At 36.8% G+C, this 21,863-nt stretch overlaps 1 protein-coding gene across 4 annotated transcripts in view; it reads left to right on the top strand.

The window, feature by feature from the left end:
• The window catches only part of LOC139117946 (hepatocyte nuclear factor 4-gamma-like), a 56,690-nt gene extending 35,330 nt beyond the window's left edge, over positions 1 to 21,360 (top strand). For 3 of the 4 annotated variants that reach the window (XM_070681189.1, XM_070681190.1, XM_070681192.1), the window contains exons 3-7: positions 6,388 to 6,503; positions 9,928 to 10,095; positions 12,433 to 12,673; positions 13,312 to 13,548; positions 17,161 to 21,360. In XM_070681189.1, the coding sequence (XP_070537290.1) occupies positions 6,388 to 6,503; positions 9,928 to 10,095; positions 12,433 to 12,673; positions 13,312 to 13,548; positions 17,161 to 17,489 (1,091 nt within the window). In that variant the 3' untranslated portion in view covers positions 17,490 to 21,360. The remainder of the gene's footprint in view (positions 1 to 6,387; positions 6,504 to 9,927; positions 10,096 to 12,432; positions 12,674 to 13,311; positions 13,549 to 17,160) is intronic. The other variant, XM_070681191.1, reaches the window with a different exon arrangement.
• The last annotated feature ends 503 nt before the right edge of the window (positions 21,361 to 21,863 follow it).

The raw sequence follows: 21,863 nt of genomic DNA, 5'->3' as shown, positions 1-21,863 counted from the left end.
ACTCTTACAATGTTACAAGGTTTTTATCGCTACAATCTTGTCAATATAGAAAACTGTTGTCTGAGTTTTTTTAGGCTAGAAAGTTGCTGACACAAAGACCTTGGGTTGTTAGTTTTAGATTTTTTTGTGTTTAATAAAAACGTCGGATCAACTAGAAATGATAAACACTCTTACAATGTTGCAATGTTTTTATCGCTTGTCGCTACAATCTTGTCAATATAGAAAAACATGACGTTCACGAAATAGCCTGAAACCCCCAAGTTCACTTCATACTGAAGTAGGCCCCGATGTCAGCTCATTGAGAAATGTGGTGTCATTCATTTGTTGATAACCAAAGTAAAGTTTGTTCATTTTACACATCACTCTATTATTTTTGAAGTCATGAACTTTATTGATATTCAACTACAAAGAACACTGTCCTCTGAGTCTAAATTTGCAGTAACGTTGTTCTTTTACCACCTCTCCGTGAATTTGAACTGCTTGTAAAACTTGGCAACCAGTCTCTGTGTGTGTCACCATTGAAACTGATAGCTGCTGTAAAGATATAAACATACTACATAGTAAATTAGTTTACAGACATCTTGCTGCGTCACCTGCTGTTTTAGTCTGTCTGATGTTGGCGCAAAGTTGTAAAAGTTGACCACTAAAAGGGTAAATTTGAGAGCAAACTGACAAACCTAATTCGGTAGTGTATCAATATCCAGCTGTATCTCATCGTCAAAATCATTGGTGCCGTCACTGTAACAGATTTTTGAACATTCATATTCATGTCAGAACATATCTATGGATGTGAAAAAGTTTACATAGGAACGTTATGCAAAGAGAAAACTTTAAAATTTTCTGTGAAAAAGACAAAATCGTGTTTGCGTAACTAGTATTCATTGACAGTTTTCAGTGTCCAAGCACAGTCCCTCCACCTCCCAAAAAGCCAGGGAATGTATTTAGTATGTGCTGTAACAAAATTTCAAATTTAACTTTCTCAGTAAATTTTGAGTTGCTGAAGTTTTTCAAAATATGTTGTACTCTTTATACCCAAGAATTTCGTTATGTCATTATTAACAACTAACAATTTTGTGTCTCTTTGCAGTTTGCTGCAATCTCTGATATCAAAAATGATAAAAATGAGTGTTTCTAATACATTAAAAATTCCCAATAGCAACTTTTGTTCAACAACATGAAGGTTTGGAAAAAACATTTTGCAATGTCCAATGTCCTGGCTGAAATGTTTATCATAGTTTACTGGTGTTATAGAGAGTGAAACCAAAAGTTGCTTTAAAAGGAAATGACTGCTGACTCTGTATATTTACTTTCAGTAATTACTTCTTGTTTGTCAAATGTTTATATAGGATATACTGCTATGTGGATCAGTATTTGTCTGTCATTTCTGTTCATGTTCTGGCTTTGATATTATGGATGGAAATCAGTGCCTGTGTTACAGTTTGGCAAGATTGGTAAATGGTGTGGAAACTATGGGTAACACTTCTGTTGTCCTATCACACTGGTATTCTGTGAGGAACTCTGATAAAACTTACCAGGGAACTGACTCTAACCAAAAAACACAGGAAATAAAGCTGTATTCTTTCCCTGTAAAAAATTGCATAAGGATGGCTGCATGCATCATTAGTTGGATTGTCGATGCCTTCAGTGTTGTAAGATGAGTTTATCCAAGCCTACTTCCAGTGTAACAAATAATCAAACAAACTATTGAAAAGGGAAAATTGGAATTATTGATACTGGATTTTTGAAGATAATTTGTGTCAATTCCTTAAAAAAACTTTCTGTGGCATAGGTTGCTTGAGTTGCTTGATATGTAGTTTACAGATGCCATGTTGTGATCTTAGGTATATTCATAGCTTATAGTTTTAGGATACACTGTGATTGTTGTTATTTTCATCTTTGAAACTACTATGCCTCCCTGTGCATTGAAATTTAATTAAGAGATTTAATTGCATTCTGTCATAATTTTGATTAAATAAGTGATACATGTGTTTGCCCATTTTAAATATTTACTTTTTCAGTTGAAAGTACCATAAATTATCATGTTAGTGACAAATTTTATGGCATGTCTAATTGTTTTAAAGTTTATGTGTTAAGTCCCTGGCTCCCCTCACATTATGTGTAAAGTTCCTGGCTCCCCTTTCATTATGTGTTAAGTCCCTGGCTCCCCTCACATTATGTGTAAAGTTCCTGGCTCCCCTTTCATTCTGCATATTTACTCAAATCATGATGAAATATGGGCGATTGTTAAGGTCAAAATCTCACAAACTGCTTGTTTGATATTTTGAAATTTAATATATGCCTCCTTCTACAGATTATTTTCAAATCATAGAAATAAAAAAACCACGCACCTATTTTAATTCTATATATTTGTAGGCTTTGTGCCACCACGGCTGCATGTATTTAGGCTTGTCTGGCCAATACACCAATAGAATAGTTTGACAAATCTTTCATCAATTGTATGAATCAATTGGCTGCCTTGAAGTTTTAGTTTGTAGAAAGTGAACAGAGTTTGAAGATATATATGTTTATATTCAAACATAGGTAACTCATCTGCACATCACTTCCTTTCATATGGGAGTACAAAAATCTGAACTCTATCTGTTGGTGCAGTCATAGCACAGTGAATGTATGGTACTCTATTAAAATTGGTGATGACTCATACTCTTTGCTGCTAATCAGCATGAATGTGTGCAATAAGGTGTACAATAGTGTAAAAATATGAATCTGCATAATTCTGCAATAACTTGTACAATGGTTTGTGAAACATGCTGAATTAATAATTGGTAGTTCTCAACTAAAAATTGTATTTGTTGATTCCAGTAGCAAATGGTAGCCACTAGCTGTGTTTTGATAAATAAGTAATTACTTATTACAAATCTTATTGTTTGTAAAACTTGAAAGAATACCCATTAATCTCCAGTTGATTGTTGTGAGCTATTGGCAAAAATGCTATTTTCTTTGTAAAATTAAATAGCATGATGGTAAGTTGTGGACAAGTTATGTTAATGCTTCAGATGCTTTGGAAGTTAATCAATGAATAGGAGATGATTCAATGTAGAGGGGAAATATCTTTGTTTGTACTTGAATATCTTTGTTTGTACTTGAGTGGTTTTCACTTAATGTCTTAGTTTGTACTGGGATGGTTTTCACTTAATGTCTTAGTTTGTACTTGGACGGTTTTTCACTTAATGTCTTAGTTTGTACTTGGAAGGTTTTCACTTAATGTCTTAGTTTGTTCTTGGATGGTTTTCACTTAATGTCCTACTTAGTACTTGGAAGGTTTTCACTTAATGTCTTAGTTTGTACTTGGATGGTTTTCACTTAATGTCTTAGTTTGTACTTGGATGGTTTTCACTTAATGTCTTAGTTTGTACTTGGATGGTTTTCACTTAATGTCTTAGTTTGTACTTGGACGGTTTTTCACTTAATGTCTTAGTTTGTACTTGGAAGGTTTTCACTTAATGTCTTAGTTTGTACTTGGATGGTTTTCACTTAATGTCTTAGTTTGTACTTGAATGGTTTTCACTTAATGTCTTAGTTTGTACTTGGATGGTTTTCACTTAATGTCTTAGTTTGTACTTGGAAGGTTTTCACTTAATGTCTTAGTTTGTTCTTGGATGGTTTTCACTTAATGTCCTACTTAGTACTTGGAAGGTTTTCACTTAATGTCTTAGTTTGTACTTGGATGGTTTTCACTTAATGTCTTAGTTTGTACTTGAATGGTTTTCACTTAATGTCTAGTTTGTACTTGGATGGTTTTTCACTTAATGTCTTAGTTTGTACTTGGACGGTTTTTCACTTAATGTCTTAGTTTGTACTTGGAAGGTTTTCACTTAATGTCTTAGTTTGTTCTTGGATGGTTTTCACTTAATGTCCTACTAGTCCTGTTTCAAAATGACCTACATTACATGTCCTACACACATGTACTGCATGCTCTCATTGGTTAATCCGCTTCTCTAAGGTCCACTTTCGGAACAGTCATTGGAGGGACACCATGTGTTAAGTCTCATTATTATGTATTATTCAATTTACAGCTTCCTGATTGGTTAATGTGTAGGTCCGGTCCTCCAGCGTTCAATGCCTCATTATGCAATGTCCCATGTACTTTTTGATGACGCCTGCACGTGGTCGCAGCTCGATCCCAGTATAAGAAAGGTACTCATGCCGAGTATTTGTCAAAATATCTAGTTAGATTTGACCTTGTTCGAGAGTTCCTTCACTATTCATGGCATTTTATGTGATACTGTGAATTATACATGAATTAAATATTGCCAGGAGAAATTTTGTCCTTTTCCCTGTGGTAGTTGGTTGAAATGAGCTACTGACGCCTGAAACCGTGACGTAATTTTTGTTACGTAATGCCTTGAAGCTCTATTGTTTCCTCTTGTCATTCACAGGCCTCACTGTTGTCGATGCGGCCAATGCCACCGTCAAATCAAAATGAAAATGAAAAGCGTGAACTTTGTACGTAACCAACAATTGGAAAACAACGAGCCAACATGCCTGTAATGCATAAAGGGACAGGGATAAGTAAAAACATGGAAATTTAACGCATGAAGGTTTGTCGGGCATTTTTCGTTGTAACTTTCGGCCGATCCGTGAACATCACGAATAACGTATTACTTCAGCGGTAGCCAGGAAGCACGTGGGACATTGCATAATGAGGCAGTGAACACTGGAGGACCGGACCTACAAATTAACCAATCAGGGAGCTGTAAACTGAATAATACATAGTAATAAGACCTAACGCATGAGGTCCCACCAATCAGCGTAACGCAAATGGACCTTAAATTAGCAGATGAACCAATCACTGATGTTGGTACATATGTCATGGACCTGACTTATGAAACAGGACTACTTAGTACTTGGAAGGTTTTCACTCAATGTCTTAGTTTGTACTTGGATGGTTTTCACTTAATGTCTTAGTTTGTACTTGGATGGTTTTCACTTAATGTCTTAGTTTGTACTTGGATGGTTTTCACTTAATGTCTTAGTTTGTTCTTGGATGGTTTTCACTTAATGTCCTACTTTGTACTTGGATGGTTTTCACTTAATGTCTTAGTTTGTACTTGGATGGTTTTCACTTAATGTCCTACTTAGTACTTGGAAGGTTTTCACTCAATGTCTTAGTTTGTACTTGATGGTTTTTCACTTAATGTCTTAGTTTGTACTTGGATGGTTTTCACTTAATGTCTTAGTTTGTTCTTGGATGGTTTTCACTTAATGTCCTACTTAGTACTTGGATGGTTTTCACTTAATGTCTTAGTTGTTCTTGGATGGTTTTCACTTAATGTCTTAGTTTGTACTTGGAAGGTTTTCACTTAATGTCTTAGTTTGTACTTGGATGGTTTTCACTTAATGTCTTAGTTTGTACTTGGATGGTTTTCACTTAATGTCTTAGTTTGTTCTTGGATGGTTTTCACTTAATGTCTTAGTTTGTACTTGGATGGTTTTCACTTAATGTCTTAGTTTGTTCTTGGATGGTTTTCACTTAATGTCCTACTTAGTACTTGGAAGGTTTTCACTTAATGTCTTAGTTTGTACTTGGATGGTTTTCACTTAATGTCTTAGTTTGTACTTGGATGGTTTTCACTTAATGTCTTAGTTTGTACTTGGATGGTTTTCACTTAATGTCTTAGTTTGTACTTGTCTTAGTTTGTACTTGGAAGGTTTTCACTTAATGTCTTAGTTTGTACTTGGACGGTTTTTCACTTAATATATGTCTTAGTTTGTACTTGGAAGGTTTTCACTTAATGTCTTAGTTTGTTCTTGGATGGTTTTCACTTAATGTCCTACTTAGTACTTGGAAGGTTTTCACTTAATGTCTTAGTTTGTACTTGGACGGTTTTTCACTTAATGTCTTAGTTTGTACTTGGATGGTTTTCACTTAATGTCTTTGTTTGTACTTGGATGGTTTTCACTTAATGTCTTAGTTTGTACTTGGATGGTTTTCACTTAATGTCTTAGTTTGTACTTGGATGGTTTTCACTTAATGTCTTAGTTTGTACTTGGAAGATTTTTCACTTAATGTCTTAGTTGTAGTTGGATGGTTTTCACTAAATCCTAGGTTTGTACTTGAATGGTTTTCACTAAATGTCCTTGTTTAAATAAATTTGATGCCATTACTGAAAAGAAGTGTCAGATGATCTCTCTGCTTGATGTTTAAACTCTTTAAGTCAAAAATAAAGAGTGAAACGTTCAACCAAATAGTAAGGATACAATGATTGGTATGTTGCAGTAACAGTAGCTTCCTGGGCTACCCTCGTTAAATGAGGTTTAATAAAATAAAATATAAAATAAGATATGTAGCATTCCTTAGATGAGCATTGTGTCCATGAATATTGAGAGTTGTTGAGATACCTAATATCACTATTTTGTATATTACAGCTGTTCAAAATGAAAGAGATCGCATCAGTACAAGAAGAACAAGTTATGATGAAAGCATTGCTACCAATAGCATGTCTGTCAATATGTTACTCAATGCTGAAGTATTGTCACGTCAGGTAGGTCAATATATTACTCAATGCTGAAGTATTGTCACGCCAGGTAGGTCAATGTGTTACTCAATGCTGAATTATTGTCACACCAGGTTGGTCAATATATTACTTAATGCGGAAGTATTGTCACGCTAATTAAGTCAATATATTACTTGATGCTGAAGTTTTGTCACACCAGTTGGCAGGTGGGTCAATGTGCTTCTCAATGCTGAAGTATTATCACACCAGGCAGGTCAATGAAATAGGGCAAAATTGCATGGTGTCTTTCTGACAGAGAGTCAAGGTCTGTTTACAATCTTCAACAAGCTAAGAAACTAATTATCCTTGTCACATTTTTTCATTCAGTGTTTGTACACAGACAAATACTATGGCATATACATGCACGTCAATTTATTTTGTGATACGATCCAATATTACCGCCTGGCGACCATTTTATTACGATTTTTTCATGTTTTTGAACCGTAACTCAACTATCCCTGAACAGATTTCATTCAGTGTTGGTACACAGATAAAGTACAATGGCATATATATGCACATCAATTTATTTTGCGATATGCCATTATGGTTGCCGGGTGGCCATTTTGTTGCAATTTTTTTCATGTTTTTGAACCGGAACTCAACCATCCCTGACCAGATTTCATTCAAACTAGGCACACAGTCATTGTATTGTAGTGTGCATGTGCATCACATTAATGGTGCGAGCAGGGACTGTGTCATCGGTGATAACTTGTTTATAGTAAAAGCTCAGAACATTGACACTCACACTTTGAAGTGATATGGTCCACATTATGCTCTACATTATCATTACATCATCACTGCTGTCTCATATCTCATCTTAGAATGCAATGGTCAATCAGTGTACATTCCAATCATCTGTGATTTTGTTGGTTGTATGTCAGTGATGTCATCATAAACATGGGGATGTTGGCATGGCAACCATAACCATGGTAACACAGCTTGTACACAGACAAGTAAGTAGTGTGTCTGTGTATTTACATATAACCACAGAGGTAGCTTTTCCGATGCTGTGTTGACATAATCACAACACAATATTTCCAGCTTATTCCGTTACTTGATAAGTCTTCTCAATCATTGCCCATATTACTGAAATTTCAAATAGTTTGGCTTCAGTCAACATGAATTTGTTATAGTACTCAATTTTCTAAATTCATATGTAATTTTAACAAACTGCAAATTTCACAAACTGCAGCTATTGTAATGATTTGATATATAAAAAAAATATACTGTTTACAACTTGTAGCCATGAATTTCTAAAAATATTTAATTCCAATAGGCTGCATTAAACTTCCTTTCTCAATTAGTCACTTGGTAATGCATTCTTGGTTTATTGGTTTACAATTGGTTTTATATTGCACTCTGACTTGCCTGCCTCTGTACTGCAGCATACTGCATGCTGACTTGCCTGTCTCTGCACTGCAGCATACTGCATGCTGACTTGCCTGTCTCTGCACTGCAACATACTGCATGCTGACTTGCCTGTCTCTGCACTGCAGCATACTGCATGCTGACTTGCCTGTCCTCTGCACTGCAGCATACTGCATGCTGACTTGCCTGTCTCTGCACTGCAGCATACTGCATGCTGACTTGCCTGTCTCTGCACTGCAGCATACTGCATGCTGACTTGCCTCTCTCTGCTCTCCAGCATACTGCATGCTGACTTGCCTCTCTCTGCTCTCCAACATACTGCATGCTTACTTGCCTGTCCTCTGCACTGCAACATACTGCATGCTGACTTGCTTGTCTCTGCACTGCAACATACTGCATGCTGACTTGCCTCACTCTGCTCTCCAACATACTGCATGTCCTCTGCACTGCAACATACTGCATGCTGACTTGCCTGTCTCTGCACTGCAGCATACTGCATGCTGACTTGCCTGTCCTCTGCACTGCAGCATACTGCATGCTGACTTGCCTGTCTCTGCACTGCAGCATACTGCATGCTGACTTGCCTGTCTCTGCACTGCAGCATACTGCATGCTGACTTGCCTGTCCTCTGCACTGCAACATACTGCATGCTGACTTGCCTCTCTCTGCACTGCAGCATACTGCATGCTGATATGCTTGTCTCTGCACTGCAGCATACTGCATGCTTACTTGCCTGTCCTCTGCACTGCAACATACTGCATGCTGACTTGCCTGTCTCTGCACTGCAGCATACTGCATGCTGACTTGCCTGTCTCTGTACTGCAGCATACTGCATGCTGACTTGCCTCTCTCTGCACTGCAGCATACTGCATGCTGACTTGCCTGTCTCTGCACTGCAGCATACTGCATGCTTATTTGCTTGTCTCTGCACTGCAGCATACTGCATGCTTACTTGCCTGTCCTCTGCACTGCAGCATACTGCATGCTGACTTGCCTCTCTCTGCTCTCCAGCGTACTGCATGCTTATTTGCTTGTCTCTGCACTGCAGCATACTGCATGCTTACTTGCCTGTCCTCTGCACTGCAGCATACTGTATTCTGACTTGCCTGTCTCTGCACTTCAGCATAAGGCCAAAGTAATTAACTTCTCTGTTTTGCGTCCCCACCCGCTTAGGTTTTTAAGGTTTTCATGGAAAACACACACAGTGTATTTGAATAGGAAATTTTAGGACATAACCGCTTAGCTTTTCTGAACTAAAATTTTGTTACAATTTTTTATTTGCTGCAATCAAATTACATTGTGTTAATTTTCTTGTGTGTGTTTTTCAGCGGCTTAAACGCGTACCTTTTCTCATTTAGGGTGGACACAAAACAAAGAATTTAATTACTTTGGCCTAATGCATGCTGACTTGCCTGTTTCTGCACTGCAGCATACTGCATTCTGACTTGCCTGTCTCTGACTCTGTACCGCAGCATACTGCATGCTTACTTGCCTGTCTCTGTACTGCAGCATACTGCATATAAATTCTGACTTGCCTGTCTCTGTACTGCTGCACACTGTATTCTAACTTGCCACAAACTATAAAAGGTATTGCAATCATGCCTCATTGCATGTAGTGTCAGCCTTTCTTTCATTACATTGTACATGATAACATTAAAGGTATACAGTCATCTGTATCCCAAATATGCCCATATATGGTCAAAGGGGTATTCCTTGTATTTAAAATGCCCATATGAGGGCGTTGTTTTTAAAAATCAGCCACCGGCTTAAAATCTGTGATTGGTTAGATTTTCTCTTTCCTTAGTAACTGTGGCAAAATTGGAATAGGTGACAGTATACCTTTAAGTGACCCAATGTGTCCAATGGTTAGATTCCAAGCACACATTATCAATCTATAATGAAGTCAGTATCTTTGCACCATTCTGTCATGTTCATCAGTGTTGAATTAATTACCAATCTGTAATGTACTACATCATGCTCACTAATTATAAAGTCATTTAAATGGATTATCCTGATGGTTTTAGTATGCACTATATCTTTCCAGATGTTTCCTCATCAGATTCCACCAGCTCCAATGCCGGAGAGCTCATTGACAGCCAAGAAGATAGCAACACCAGAGGATATTTGTGACAGCATGAAACAACAGTTGCTGGTGTTAGTTGAGTGGGCCAAGTATATCCCAAGCTTTTGTGATTTACCTCTTGATGATCAGGTGAGAATGCAGTTTCCTATCAAATGTTATAGTCTGCCAGCGTAATGTGTCAGTTTTACCAAATGAAGTCTAGAATGGCAGTGTTTTTTCTATCTTTGCTAATTCAGGGGGGACTGTTGCAGCCATGACTAAATCAGTTGAGAAACCTATTCAGTGGGTGCTTGTAATTTGCATGAATGTCATGTGGCATTTAATTTATTTCATATGGTTTTTCAACAAATGTGTTGCGCAGCTTGCTACATTGTCTTAATGAATACAATGGTAAAAATCAAATAATCATTTTAGCAAGTCTTACACTGATAATCTTGTTAACCCTTTGAACCCGGCTCGGACATAAATGTCCGATGACATCATAGAGTACCAGGGGGTCAGGGTGCAAAGGGTTAATAGCTGCTACTGTAAGTTTTGATGATTTTTTACACCATTTTTATTTTGTGTAACATTGCAATTTCTTTTTCTGTTCCTCAAATCATGTTGAAACACCTGCAGTTTAGCTTTCCAAAACAGAGAATATACATGGAGTAGAATGCACTGTTATCGTTGACTTTTTAGCTCCACTATTTTATAGTTACTTTATTTAGTCGGTGCAACCCTTGAACCCTTTTTAACCCTTCTAAACCCTTTTTAACCCTGCTATCAGCGATGCGGAGCTTATCAGATAGATTGATTTTCTGTCGTTGCCTGTCAACAATTGCCTTCTCCTCTGAAATCGCAAGTCCAATTACCGGTACTTTGAAATTTTATATGCAGTTCACTTAGGGTGATCTCAGTTTGGTTCGTTCAAATTGTGGTGAAATTTGTATATGTGTATTTTTAAGGCAATTTTTGTCATTTCTAGTCAAAAAATCTTTAAAAATCCTTCATAAGTGCAGGTCAGAATGCTTTGATATTTAGGATATAGGTGACCTATCTTAGGGGCAACATCAAAAGTTCAACATAATAAATCTAACTTAATTGCTTAAGTTTGGCCTCAGACCCCCCCACCCCCTTCTAACTTAACTGACCTAAAATTGAAAAACATTGCGGACTCATACCCTGTACTAATTCTTTCAAACGACGTACCAATGTACCATTGAATTAAATAAAAATTGAAAACCATCATAAAGTAACAAAAATACAGGTGACTGGATCGGTTTTAGCCAAAAAAAAAACAGCCTTGAAATCGTAAAATTTGCCAAAAGACGTTAAATCGTTTTTGACTGCACAGAAATTAATTTGGCCAAAAACCCCCCACCCCCCAAACTTAAGCAATTAAGTTTTTTTTCAAACATCGATCTTTTGACGTCGCCTTTCTTAGATTTGTTCAAATTGTGCAGAAATATGCACATTTATATTTTTAAGGCAATTTTGTCATTTTTGGTCAAAAATTTATTTCACCAAACCTGCTTGCTTGACCTCTTTGACATTTGGTATACAGGTTCTTAGAGATGATCAAAATGTGATATTCAAATTATGCTCAGCCTGAAATCTTGCATTATGTATTTTTGGGGCAGTTTTTGCAATTTTTGGTCCATAAAGTTCTTTCTCAAAAACTACTTGTCTCATAGCTGTGATATTTGGTATCAGGTTCCTACAGATGAACTAAGTATGATATGATGAAATTTGTAATTTTGTGTTTTTGGGGCAATTTTTGCAAATTTTTGTCAAAATATTTGTTTCCCAAAACCTGTTTCTGATTACTTTGATGTATGGTATACTGGTTCCTAGGGGTTATCTTAATATAATAAATTGAAATTATGATGAAATCTGCAATTTTATATATAAATTATGATGAAATATATATATATATATATATATATATATATATATATATATATATATATATATATATATATATATATATATATATATATATATATATATATATTATTTATTTATTATTGTTGATATTATTTATTTATTTTGGGGGTTAATTTTTGCCATTTTTGGTCATAAAATTTGTTTCTCAAAAAACTACTTGTGTGATAGTGTTGGTTGACATGTTAGGAATGATCTTGCAGTGATATGTTCAAATTTTGAACTCTTCAATCGTGTATTTTTGCAGCCATTTTTGCGGCATTTTTTATCAGACCACTGAAATGAGCTATCAAAGATTCCACCTTTGTCATCAACATGTGCCACAAATAGTTATTCTCTACATAACACAGAGGAAGTGTATCAGCCGTTAGGTCACTTGTTAATGCTAGTCCTTAGCATAATTCACTTGTCAAACAACATCGTCAACACATATACATGTATGAGTTAGAAAACATTGTGTTTGCATGTTGCATTGTTTGTGAATGCTACCATAAGAAATCCTATCTCCTATTAACTGAAGTGTCAATTTGTGTTCAACAGGTAGCCTTACTCAGAGCCCATGCTGGAGAGCATCTAGTGTTGGGAGTTGCCCGAAGATCTCTAAGTTACAAGGATGTGTTGCTACTTGGTAATGACGTCATCATTCCACGGCATGCTCCACAGTTAGAAATCAGTCGCATAGCATCACGTATTTTAGATGAATTAGTACGTCCTTTACATGATGTTCAAATAGATGAACAGGAGTTTGCTTGTCTAAAAGCCATCGTATTTTTTGATCCAGGTAAGTATGATACAGACAGACACATCTTACTTACCAGCAAAGCATAAAGTAATCAAATGTAAAGGGACAGGAGCTGTATCTGTTGAAGAATTTTTCAGTAGTTTTGTTATGTGCATCAACTAATCTTTCATGTTCTACCCCATAAAGCATGTTGAAACAGCCAGTTTTCAGCTTTTTAATACCATCTGTATTTGTTGCATACTGAATCCTGTCAACAATAACAATAACAATATGGATTATAGATATGCAAGCTGTATTGTAAAGATTAATACTATTGGTGTTTTGACTGACATGATAGAAATATTTGTTGTGTAATTTTCATTTATTTCCTTGAATTTATTTGTCATTTTTCATTTCATTCACATTAAAGTCTTAGAAGTGGTAGATCAGAGTAGAATTGATAAAGTTTGAAAGCCTGAATATCGGACTCTGAGGCGCGATGTACCTTAAATTTGAAAAATTTCCATCAATGGCAGTTATTTCTATGATAATTTGTATATGTTGGTAGTCACTATTCATTTGTTCAAATTAGCATAAAATTTGCATATTTATATTTCGATTGTTCTTTCTGTAGCATCATAATTGTATTAACAAAACATGCAAATGAACAATGAATCTTCCTTTGATTGTCTATGTAGATGCTAAAGGTTTGAGTGACAGTATGAAGATAAAGTCAATCCGTTACCAGGTACAGATCAACCTTGAAGACTACATCAATGACAGACAATATGACTCTAGAGGGCGCTTTGGTGAAATCCTTCTTGTCTTACCATCACTTCAAAGTATCACATGGCATATGATTGAACAGGTGCAGTTCGCCAAATTGTTTGGAGTGGCCAAAATTGACAACTTACTGCAAGAAATGTTACTTGGAGGTAAGAATTTGGTGTGAACTTGATGCAGTCATACCCCCCTTTTAGTGAAACTTGATACAGCCATATACCACTTTGAGTGAAACTTTTGATACAGCCATACACCACTTTGAGTGAAACTTGATACAGCGATACACCACTTTGAGTGAAACTTTTGATACAGCCATACACCACTTTGAGTGAAACTTGATACAGCGATACACCACTTTGAGTGAAACCTGATACAGTCATACACCACTTTGAGTGAAACTTGATACAGTCATACACCACTTTGATTGAGACTTGATACAGCCATACACCACTTTGATTGAGACTTGATACAGCCATACACCACTTTGATTGAGACTTGATACAGCCATACACCACTTTGATTGAGACTTGATACAGCCATACACCACTTTGATTGAGACTTGATACAGCCACACACCACTTTGATTGAGACTTGATACAGTCATACACCACTTTGAGTGAAACTTGATACAGTCTTATACCACTTTGAGTGAAACTTGATACAGCCATACACCACTTTGAGTGAAACTTGATACAGCCATACACCACTTTGATTGAAACTTGATACAGCCATACACCACTTTGAGTGAAACTTGATATAGCCATACACCGCTGTAAGTGAAACTTGAGACAGCCATACACCACCTTGCATTAAAGGCCAGGGCTGGGTATAAATAGCAACCTCCCCCTGTTGGAGTTAGTTTATGCAAAGCGTGGCTTGGGTGGCGTCACGCTCGATCGCTCCGTAAAAACCATGCCAAAATGGTCACAGGCGAAGAAACTTAGGCGTCCATGCACATGTACCTAACTATGAATGTCTAGTGATTGAATATATAGATAATTTTTTTTTATTTGAGCATAAATAAAGCTGATTTTGGTCGATGAATGTATTTCTCTTTGTCTTCAACTTGCGTGGCAAGCGGCCACAACAAAGGTCTGCAAGCTGTCAATCAAAAAAGGACGCGCTACAGGTGTGAATCGGTAAACGTTTGCGATGTCAACATGTTAGATACGCACAGCCATGTAATTAGATGGGGCGACCGCAGTGCAGAGCCGCATGCACAGGCACTCTTTAGCAGGGTAGTCTGCTAAATAGATCGATTTTCAGCTCGATCTATCGATCCCGTAGTCGATATGCCCACCTATTAAAACACCCATTTAGATTGCAGTGCCGGCATGTCGACTACGGGATCGATAGATCGAGCCGAAAAGCGAGCAGACTACCCAGCTCGAGCCCCTGTGACTGCATGTATGCCACCCAAGCCATAGCGTGTTCTCGCGTAGACGTCATACATGCCGCTATTTCCGATCGTTTCTTCCACAGAACTAGTCATTTAAAGTTCAGATTCAAGTTCTTTTAGATTTTTCTGTCGTGAAAAGTATTATTAGGCCTATTGTCGTCTTGCCGTTTTAAAACATTTTTGATGACCTAAACGACATCGACGTGTGTTGTTCCATTGCCATGGACACAACTTCTGGCGCAATCAACGCAAATCTGAGTTGCGGTTTGTGCACGTGTCGCCCAATCTGCGTTGTCGTAATTCACACAAACTAAATGTCAATCACTGACTTTTTTAGATACATTTGTGACGTTCTTCTAAGATTCACTTGCCGACCGTGCAGTACTTCAAAATCACTTATGCGGCCTCGCGAGGTAGAGAACTTTTTTGGCAGATAGTTTGTGGAGTGATCGCTGTTAATATGAGTATTTTACGGTTATATTTGCACTAGCGCAAACAAGGCATTGTGCATTTTCGCGAGCCAGAGCTTATTTCCGCTCCGTAAACATACGCACAAGTCAAGCAAAGCTGTTGCCGTAAAGAGGTGTGTTGCTTACGACGATGGGGCATTGTGTAACTCTGAGAAACGACGTTGTGATGATTTACGACGGCGCCACGAGGGCCAGCGTGAGTGGGATCGTCGGAGAACAGAGAATCGACGACTCGATGTGATGATTAGAACGATGTTTTTTGACAAAAGATCTAAACATAAGCGTTTATGAGGAAAAACGCCGTAGATGTTATCTCCCGAAATGGAAAGCACAGTGGCCTTGAAATATGATGGTTCCAAAATGTTTTGTTCATCGTGTCTCAAATACCCCCATCATTGCCAAACCACTGGAAAGCGAAATGCTTTTCTTGACGGGTGCGGCATGTTTCGCGTTGAATCGATAAGGTCTCACGAGTAATAGTCAACCGCATTTGGACTGTTTGGTGCATCACAGATGAGATCGTACGGGGACAATGATTGTGGAAATTTTTGTGGGTCCCGCTGAGCCCGATACGGTTTCACTTGCCAACACCCTGATCGCATGCACTCGCAATGCGTAAACCGAATGACGACGACCAGCGACAGAAACTGACCAATCTTTTTACGACGGCATTTATGCTTGCCAACACGGGAAGCCGATGTATGATATGCCCGGATGATATGTACCTTCATTGATGTTTGACCTGCGTACAGCCTACAGGTCTTGTGTTCCCGGCGTTATACAGCCTCTTGTGGTGGGGGACGTATCATAACGCCGGGAACACACAGACCGTACGCAGGGCTACTTCAATGTGAACTTTTGAGAAAAATCCGCGTCAACATCGGCGAAAATTACTAAAATAAGAAAGCCCTGAAAGCGGCTACGGAATTCGCCGCAAGTATTTTGGTCCTGATTATTACAAATGGAGGACAAGTAAAATTTTTGTGAGGACAAGTGAAATTGAAAATCCACTTGTCCGACGGACGAGTGAAGTGGAAAAAAAATTGTCAAGCCCTAGTAATAACGTCGTTAGTTGCAGCGGCGTGGTGCTGTACCTTTGTCATTACAGTTGAAGTCGTTGAAGTACACCTGTTATTGCTACAAGCACCGCGGGATTCACGAAACGTTATTTCTCAGTGTACTGGTCTCGCCGTTATATTCAGTTACGTATAATCTGTTGTTTGCATGTCAACACATTGGCCTGTTTACAACCTCCTGTGCACACTAATCGTGACCGTAATTTGCAAAGACATAAACATTCGATCCCGCCCGTGAATGTCAAAGGTGAACGGCATTAACTTGATCCCGGGTATCAAGTCCCTGGCCTTACACCATCTTGCATTAAACTTGATACAGACATACACCACTTTGGGTGAAACTAGAAACTTGATATAAGTAAACTCAATTGATCCTGATCAGTTGAATTCTCATGTGAATACGTTTCGTCTCGATGCAAATTTTTCCTTTGTTGTGAGAATTAATTTAAGCTTATTCAAGTTTTAATTTGACAAATTTACAGGGAAAGAATACTATGTCAGTTAGGCTGGGAAATTGTTGCTGTGTTTACTTTATTTAATAGATTGCGAGAATAGTCATCAAATATTGTTGGTATATTTTTGCCTTCTACAATTTCTATTTGACACATTGAAAGTTTTAAAAGCTGTGGAAAGTTCAACACTTGATCTCAATTAATGTACATAAATTAGCACAAACTAGGCTTAAAGAATGCTTGGTCTGACTTATAGGTTTTGAGGTTTTGTAGCCAAATTTGAGAGATTTTTATGCCAGGGGACACACTGTGTTGGAACTTGAGCCAAGGAAATTTTGCAATAAATTGAATGTCCATTGTATTTCAGGTACTAGCAATGACCCTCAGCAGTCAGGTGGTGTTGTCCAGGCTACGCCAATGACCGCAGACCACCTTACTAATGGACATCCAATCATTGTACAACCAGACACGCCAATCACACCAGGGCACCCACCCAGTGCTGAATTTGTCAAGATACATCAACAGGTACCAATACATGTACCGAAACGTGAAGATCTGACAGACATGGACAGCTATGCTTCATCTGGTGTCACAACACCAACCTACACTAGCTCAGCCAGCCGTGCAACCACACCAACTACAGCACATTATGAAGAGACTATCAACGCAACCAACACTGTCACCACAGCAAGTTGAAACTTTCTCTCTGTGAAAACAGACTGAGACTGGTCACTGTGACAGCTTGCTGTGAATCCAATAATACAAAGTTAATCTTTTATTGCAACTTACTGTTTATATTTTGTATACTGTATTTTGCAATGGGTGATTAAATTGTAATATGAACTTTCTTGGGTTTTTTGACTTCAAACTAAAGGTGAATTCCACATTTTGGTGTAAAAATCAGTACCGGTACCATATATTAGAGAGAAATGGTTAGTTTTTTAACAAGTCAAATTCTGAATTCTAACAATTCTTCTTCATTGTTTCACACTCTTCCAGCTCTCCTCACTTGCTTTGTCTGAATTCCGTTTTTTCAAATAGAATGGTTACTTATTGTCTGAATTGCCTCAGTGAATTACCAGAGTTAACGTCATTCAAAATTTGTGAGAGCAACAAATCTGCCCCATTTTGGTAGACTCCCCTGTGTTGCATTCTTTTGACCATATCCAGGGTATTTTACAAGGTGGAATATAGCATAGTTTAATCAGGGTATTAATCTTGCTGTTATGTTAGTACATATATCAGAAGCCTTTGCATTGAAATTGAATATTGTTGGTACTAGTTGTCTCTTATGATGGGATGTTCTGTCAACTTCTTTACTCCAGTACATCTAACCAATTTACTAACATCTAAGAGTGATTCTGGTTATTAATCATCAAAGTTACAATATTATATGTACTTTGTTCATTTAATTGTAAGAATTCAGAATTGTGTACAGTTAGTTACACAGAGTTTACATGTACTTATGATGATTTTATACGCGAGCTCAATGGATTAAAGTTACCTCCTAAATTTCTGAGCTTGTAAGATTTTACATCAGATGATATTGGTTGTAAATAGGGATTTGTACTTCCATAGGAACTTAACAATTTCATGTCAATTATTATGTTACACTTTAAAAATTGGTAGATTTTAGATGTGCAGGCCTGAAAAATGTATAGTGTGCCAGCGGACTTTTAACTTGAAAATAAATTTGGAAGAAATTTGCTAATTTATCGACATTTCCTGCCAAATGACTTTTCTTAAGAGGAAGACAGTCTGCACATCAATTTGATTTTAACTGAGATAATTCAAGAGCTAGTATATTTTAAAATTCAGGATGTTTTTAGGGTGATACGACAGAAATTGAAATTTAGAGATGTACATACTTTTTTCCTTTGACATTCAGATGTAAAGTGTAACAAGAGTTTACAGCCTAAATGTGACAGAGATGGTGAGCTGTGTTCTCAGTACAGATCACCAAGATTGCAGCCTAAATGTGGCAGAGTAAGCTGTGTTCTCAGTACAGATCACCAAAATTTCAGCCTAAATGTGACAGAGATGGTGAGCTGTGTTCTCAAGACAGATTGCCAAGATTTCTGGGACATAGAAAAGGCGTAAAGGGACACTTTTCATGAATTTTGTTTGATACGAGATATATTGTTTGACATGTCGAAAGATACTGAATGAATAGGTGACCACTCATATATTCAACTCCAATTTTAGACAAATGAAACCATCGTGAAAATGATATATTGGTCATGACCAGTAATTCAATTTCGCGATGGTTTCATTTTTCGTGTCTAAAACCTGGGTCGAATATATGCATGGGCACCCATTCATTCAATATCTTTCAACATGTCAAACAATATAAGTAGTAGCTCGTATCAAACAAAATCTTATTTTTGCAACAGAATATCACCAACATTAGAAATTCTATGAGAAAATTTTTTGTTTATCATCCGAAACCTCTAAAAACCTGTGTTTGTGTGCAAAACAAAGAATTTATTTACCCAGGTCTTATTTCCAGAGGGCCTCCAGAAACATCCTCTGGAACTGTTGATTTTTGTCAGTGTTCTTGTGACAATTTTTTTCTTTGCAGAATTTTAACTTCCTCAGTGGGAGACCCCATGCCAGATAGCATCAAATTACCTATAATTTGAATATTGATTTGTTTTAAAAGCTTTGTTGGAATCATAAATTGTTTCACAAAATAGACTACATTTGAGCTGTTATCGTCAGCCTTAAAATTTCAACAATAAAAAGGCAAACATAGGTACTATACTATAGACAGACAGACAGACAAACTATTCATTCTGAACATAAAATAATATCTTCATATACATGTAAGAAAATGCGCTACATGAGTACCACTGCAATCTCACTTGAATTCACCTTAGATGTTTATTGTTACTATATGTATGCATTGTAAGATTTCTAGACATTGCGACCTGTATATCTACTTCAGTATTGCTATCTTCAAATCAATGTCTTTCTTCTGTAGCAGGGAGGACAACGAAAACATTACAAAAAGGGGGGGGGAGTGACGTTAAAAGAAATTGTCAGTCAGATGACTATAAAGTGTTTGATGCAAACAATTATCGCAAATGGAAGTTAAACAAGAAACAAGGGGAGTGGAATCTAGTGGTGTTTTTATTAGAATTTTTAGATATTTTGGCAGGTTTAGCTTAATCCACTCTGAAAAGTAAACGTTCAATGTAAATAATCGGTTATCTATTTTACAGAGGGGTATATTTTCATCCAGATGACCAAGTACCAATTAACAATAGAGTTAAGTGTTGTTACTTAAAAAGTGTTGATCTTAGGTATTGATTTATTTGTTGTCGATATTCAATCCTTTTTTCATCAAATATTGTGTGGTGTCTTATATATGAATCTACAGATGTTGGTTTGAAGTATCAGTACTATATATTTCTGTGATGGTTTAGTTTAGTTGTAAGTCTTTCATTCCTATATCATACTTCAATCCTATATTTCAATTGCTTACGTCAACCTATGTAGTGTGATTGGAAGAGGACAAGAATTTTATAACTTCTATGATTGCCATGTTTATGTGATCTGATAATGTCAAATTTAGATCATATTTGAATACAGCTATATGCTGCCCTGTTAAATGAAATTTGAGATGTTTTTACAGAGAGTACTATACCTCATTTTATCAGACTTGCAAAAATCTTACTTACCAGTCCTGCCAATGTTTTGGTTTGTCATCCAATTAAATGATCTCACCAACTAAATTCTTTGTATCTCAACTGTGTGCTTCTGAAGCTTTTAGGTTGAAATTTTTGTCTTTTCTAATCAGAAAAAATACTTTTTCCTTGAAAAATATGAGCTCTTTTAAAATGCAGTTTTAGTTGGTTTACTTTCAGAAATTGCTCAATTTACTGAACTGTTGATAATTTAATTTTTTTTAATTGCAATTTGATGGTATGGTTGAAGTGAAATCATCATGGATAGGATTGTAAGTCATTTTGCCCAGATTCCATGGATAGGATTGTAAGTCATTTTGCCCAGATTCCATGGATAGAATTGTAAGTCATTTTGCCCAGATCCCAGGGATAGGATTGTAAGTCATTTTGCCCAGATTCCATGGATAGGATTGTAAGTCATTTTGCCCAGATTCCATGGATAGGATTGTAAGTCATTTTGCCCAGATCCCGGGGATAGGATTGTAAGTCATTTTGCCCAGATTCCATGGATAGAATTGTAAGTCAGGTTAATTATAACAATTGCTGCCTGTGAGTAATGGGTACTAAGCTTCTGGAATCTTGTCAGAACGCCTTTACAAGACACATTATAACAGAGACCAGATTCAGTCAGCTGATTCTGTTGGTAATTATTATTTCTTAAAAATAGTTGTAATGCTTGTGTTTAACTTTCCATGCTTGTTGAATTTAAGTTACAGGTGCAAGTTTTGCGTGCTTTTTGCAAGTCACAAATCTGCAATAGAATGATAATTTCATTTCAGAACGACAATATCTTTTTGATTTAAAAACAAAAAGATCTGTAAGAAAATATCTGGATTCATGTTAATGTGAAATAAAATACTTCTATTTTGGTCAAAGAATTAGTTTATGTCTGATAGAGCATGGTGTAAAAAACCTCCGTATATGGACGTATCAGAAACACATCAGTGCCAAAGACATACAGTGATGTGAGGAAAGAATTGCACAGAACCTGGTTTTGAACAACGCAACCAACTGTTTAGGATGCTGTAGTTTTATGAGATGCAAACTTCGTTGAGCAGCTACATATCAGTTTTGGAAACCATCGGAGAGAAAGACATTTTGACCAACAATGCAAATACAGGCCCAAAAATTTTTATAGCATTCAAACTCCATCACATTTGAGAAAAACTGAATGAGGTCATACTTTTGAACTTACAAACTAAATTTGATTGGTATTGGATAAAGTATCAGAGCAGCAGATTTTTGGAGAAAGTTGCGGCAAACATAAGAAAAAATTCTCAAAACTTTAAATATGCAAATGTTATGCTAATTTCAGTGTAGTTCTTAGAAGCAACATATTTCACAGCTATATGACTGGCAGTGTAGAAATAATGCACACCAA

Source organism: Ptychodera flava, chromosome 18 (assembly GCF_041260155.1).
Source record: "Ptychodera flava strain L36383 chromosome 18, AS_Pfla_20210202, whole genome shotgun sequence".
NCBI classification, from domain to species: domain Eukaryota; kingdom Metazoa; phylum Hemichordata; class Enteropneusta; family Ptychoderidae; genus Ptychodera; species Ptychodera flava.
Note: the sequence above shows the minus strand (reverse complement) of the source record. Positions and strands in the feature narration are given on the sequence as shown.